Below are 4,879 nucleotides of genomic sequence, written 5' to 3'. Positions count from 1 at the left end.
AATAATCCATTAAACTTTTGCGTAGAGTCGTGTTTGTGTAAAAACGAATAGATTTTCTTTTTCGTTTTCACTCATAAGTGGTTTGAATCAAATACAAATGAAATTAACGTGCTAATTGTAAGAAACAAATAGAATAATTATATATACAAGTAGAGTAATTATGTAATTACGTCATAGAGTATGTAATGTTAACTTCCCCCATTCATAACAACAAAAATGATTTTTTGACCAATTGGTGTCTAGCTGGGTTGGATAAGGCTTGGGCTTTCCTATGGGAGGTCTAAAGTTCGAATCCCACTCTGGGTGGCCTTGAGGTACCCGTCATCAATGAAGTTCTACTAAGACAGGGAAGCCGTAGTGGCGCGGGTTCGATCCTGAGGGTCGGCCCGGATCTGTCGAGGACTGAATGGAGGCGTTTTACCGGCGTCATACCTCTTGCGGGGTGGGATGATGGGTATCCAAATGGGTACCGGGGTAAAGGTTCCCTCCTCCAACCCTAAAAATGCTTTTGGAGCTTTAGATTGAATATTGACATTTTCTAAAAATCAACGTCAATGAGCTAGTGGTATAGTAGTACCTGCTAAGAGAGAGACTTGGTGTTTCATTTGACCCGTGTTCAATTTCTGTCCACATCATATAGTTTTGATGGCATCAAATGATGGCGGAAGATTAAGCGAGTATGTGACGTTCAGCCGTTCACTAGTTTGATAATTGAACTGAATGAGTTTTATCTCACCACACTGTCGTGCTTTCGGACGAGTGTTTTTAACCTTTATTATCCCGATATGATGAGTTTAGACAATAGTTCATTTAGAGTATTTAGTGACCAGTGTTTTTTTTTCTTACTAAAAGTCAACAAAATGACAAGTAATTATTACTTTTACCGTTAGGTAGAAAGTATAAATTATAATCAAAACCACCAGCCCGGCTCGTTAACTTTTAAACGGATGATCCCCATTGACCAACGACCCGGCTCGTCAACTTTTTAACGGAATCAGATTAGTAGATCCAAATCCACCCATAAAAAATATATATTAATTTGAAAACAATCAATCATCAATACGACACCGTTTCAATCACCGAAAGGAGCCAATAACTAGCCGTTACAGACAGCGTCCATATATCACTAACGTTCGCCAGTTAACTCCACTCAGCCGCCACGTCGATGTTCATCCATTTCCGTTAAATCACAAAAACCCCAATTTTCTCTCTCTACCTACTTTTCCGATGGAATCCAACGTTGCCGTAACACCCTCGAAGTCAAAGTCAAAGTCAAAACTACCGGAGAATGTAAACCCTAACGTTACAAGCCCTAATTTGAAGCCTTCAAAATCAAATTCACCGGCACTCAAATCGCCAATCAGAAACAAGATCTATTCACCTCCTCCGAAGAACAAGATTCGCGAGAGGAAGTTTGTCGTGGCGAAGAAGAAGAATTCGAATAGGGATAAGAACAAAGCCCTCGTTTCGGTTAATTGTAAGTGTAAGGCGGGTGCCGATTCGACCCGGTGTGTGTGTGTGGCTTATGAGACACTTAGGGCTTCACAGGAGGGGTTTTTTAAGAGTCAGAAGATTGAAGGTAGTGTGCAGGAAGAGGAAGTGATTGGAAATCCTAGTTCGCCGATTGAGGTTATTGCGACCGAGACCGAGACGTCGGGTGAGAAGAGAAAGAAGATTCCGGAACCGGGATCGGGTAGAGTGATGCATTTGGTGAAGGCGTTTGAGAATATTCTTACGTTACCGAAGACGGATGATGAGGAGGATGAGAAAGAGAAGGAGGAGGAAGTTGGAGATGGGGAGAATAGAGAATCGAAATGGGAGTTTTCGTCTGATTCGTTACGGGCGAATGAGCTTTTACTTACTGCGGAGAATTTGGGGTTGTGTTCGCGTGTTTCGTCGTCTTTGGATAGTAATCGTGGGAGGTTTGTTGTTCCTGGTTAATTGAAATGAACATGTATAAGTTTCTGTTAAATTTGGTTGATTTTTGATTCTGAATTGTTTGTTGATCTGTTTTGTTATAGCTTTGGGAAAAGGACAACAAACGGTGGGAGGCAAAGCAGACGCAATGTGAGTCGTTATTTATTAATTTTTTTTATAGAATTGTGATTGTTTCTTTTGGTGTGTGTTGATTTGGTAACCGGGCTTTTGTTATGCAGAGCTCTGAGTCGGCTTCAACTTTTGGTGGAGGCAGATGGAGAAGGAGGATAAATAGGGCTACTTCCCAGCAACCGTTCAAGCTCAGAACAGAGGTTAGCATTTGCATTTGCCTATGACTGTTTCTTTGAATCATTAAGATCTCTAGAGTTGTTAAGAAAAGCCAAGTATATGGTGTTCTTTAGTTAGGATTATTGAATATACACAGTACACTCAATTTATGTTCAATTGCTCTTTATGACATATATTTCTTATTGAAAATCATTTACATACTATATCCTTTGGCATCTTCACAAGAACAATATTTTGTTAGTATCAGAAAGCCAAATCTGATGGTTACAAGAAACCAATTTTGTGATTAGGAAATAGTGATCTCTAGTTTGGAGGATTGAATATTTTCTGTATAATGCTCTTTATGACATACAGTTCCATAGTATTTGAAAATGATTTATTATTGCTTATTTGCATATTATCCTTCGGCATTTTGACATGAACAAGTGAACAACCCAAAAAAAATCCATAGAAATTTCCGGTTTTTGACTTCAGATGCTGAAGCAGATAGCAATAACATTGCTGTTTAAATCATTTCTTAAACGTCTTCCTTCATTCCTCCCTCTTGCAGACATTTCTACTTCTGGTTGTTTGTCCATCATCATCCTTATTAAGATATACAAGAACCATTAGTTTTGCCTCCATTAAGTGAGCATTTTAATTGTATTTTAAAAGTCAAAACTCTAATATTATAGAACTAGAGTCGAGTGGTCATAGACACAGGTAACAGCCAGTTCAAATAATGCAATACATTCACTATCAAAGTTTCATAGATGTATTCAAAGAGTTCTTACTGCTGTCATTAATTAACAACAATATGTATTACTTATCTGCAGCAAAGGGGAAGGTCGAAACAAGAAGAATTTATGAAAAAGGTTCAGGAGATGATGATCGAGGAAGAAAAGCAAAGGATCCCCATTGCCCAAGGCCTGCCATTCACCACGGATAAACCAGAGGTTAGGAACTCTTCAACAACCATTGAAATCATCATAGGATTTTCTTATATCCCACTACTTTGTATTAATGTTTACATCCTTTTGATCAATTATCAGTGCCTGGTGAAACCACCCGTTAAGGAGATTACAAGACCAATTGATTTGGTGTTGCATAGTGATGTGAGGGCTGTTGAACGAGCCGAGTTTGACCATCAGGTAAAATAACACTAAAACAGTAGGTCTCACTCGATTAAGTTCAATATAATATTACTTTTGGATAACTTACTGTTCATCTAACATCAGGTGCAAGAAAAACTATCTTATATTGAACAATACAGATTGGAAAGAGAAAGATTGCAGAAGGTAAGCTGTCATAGTTCTATGTTTATATCATTTTATGTTATTCGTGCTTGAAACCGAGCCCGTTAATGATGCGTCTTTGTCTTTGTTGTAGTTGGAAGAAGAGGAAGAATTAAGGAGGCTAAGAAAGGAGCTTGTACCAAAGGCTCAACCTATGCCTTACTTTGATCCCTTCATCCCAAGAAGGTAAGAAAAACATATTGATTATTGTCACTAAATAAACACATAAATGGCTGTGCAACAGTAAACTTACAGTTGATTTGTTTATGTTAGGTCAGAAAAGCAACCCACAATACCAAAAGAACCAAAGTTTCACAACCACCCTCAGCATAAGAAGATCAAGTGCTGCAGCAGCATGTCGTCTTGGAGTGACATGTGTGCTCAAGCCCAGTGACATGGACGGGCTCTTGTTGGGAACTGCTGCTGGTGAACAAGCTTCTTTTTTACTGAAAGAATATTCTTTTCTATTCAATTTGTGTAAATGATGCATAACTAAAACTGGTTGCAGTTTTGGGTGAACGAACAATGTTGGATTTATTACACAGGTAATTCGCCTGTGTCATTTTCTTAATGAATCTGGGTTCCAGCTTTCTTAATGTTTTTTCTTTGTTTTTTTTGCTTGCCTTTAAATGGTATATGTGGCGGGAAACTCAGACCCTGTGGACTAATCGGTTAAAGATCACACTACAATTTGCCAAACTAAAAATACCACAAGTTTCATTTCAGTAAATAGGTCTTTCGACTTGTAACAGTGGTTTGATCGGGATCATACTTGTAAAAATGAATTTCTAAACTGATTGAAGCAAAGTTCACCATGTGAGTTTTGAATCTTGACATGATATGGCCAGAAATTAGTACAAAAGGTCTTTTGACTTGCATGGAAAAATGAAACGCTATGCTGATTTAAGCAAAAGTGACTGAGTCCTGCGTTTTGAATCTTATACCTGATATGACCATAAATTAGTAAGATCAGGTCAATGAGCACAAAAAGGTTCTATGTTTGGCTTTCTAGGTGAAAATGTATGACGAGGCCTTTATTTTTTTATGTTGCAATGGTTACATGAATGCTTAACATCCTTTATATTTTCTAGCTATTGATCTCATTATTACCATGTTTTAATGAATTTGACGCTTAATACAATTTTTTTAATACCAGATAGAATATCGAAAATTTCTAAACTCTTTAGAATGATCAATTTTATTTTGCGATAAAAACTCGCATGATCTATATAAATAAAGTAATCCTCTTTAAAATAGTCTATTAGAAATTTTATAATTTATGTAACATTTGTCATTTTTCAGTTTAACTTGCATTTGTATTTGTATCAAAAACCCGACCTGTTTTGATCTTTCGGATTCGTCGTTATTAATAAAATGTT

The 4,879-nt window shown here is 37.3% G+C and overlaps 1 protein-coding gene across 1 annotated transcript; it reads left to right on the top strand.

The window, feature by feature from the left end:
• Positions 1-911: 911 nt before the first annotated feature.
• Positions 912-4,098, top strand: LOC143595522 (microtubule-destabilizing protein 60-like). The gene is made up of 8 exons (XM_077074510.1): positions 912-1,922; positions 2,022-2,067; positions 2,157-2,249; positions 3,042-3,161; positions 3,258-3,356; positions 3,444-3,503; positions 3,595-3,686; positions 3,774-4,098. Exons 1-8 carry the CDS (start codon positions 1,228-1,230, stop codon positions 3,892-3,894), a joined length of 1,326 nt encoding a protein of 441 aa, XP_076930625.1. The 5' UTR covers positions 912-1,227; the 3' UTR covers positions 3,895-4,098.
• The last annotated feature ends 781 nt before the right edge of the window (positions 4,099-4,879 follow it).

This window comes from Bidens hawaiensis, unplaced genomic scaffold, assembly GCF_021521415.1.
Source record: "Bidens hawaiensis isolate Kalapana, Puna unplaced genomic scaffold, B.hawaiensis_p1.1 tig00001721_1, whole genome shotgun sequence".
Lineage (NCBI taxonomy): Eukaryota > Viridiplantae > Streptophyta > Magnoliopsida > Asterales > Asteraceae > Bidens > Bidens hawaiensis.
Note: the sequence above shows the minus strand (reverse complement) of the source record. Positions and strands in the feature narration are given on the sequence as shown.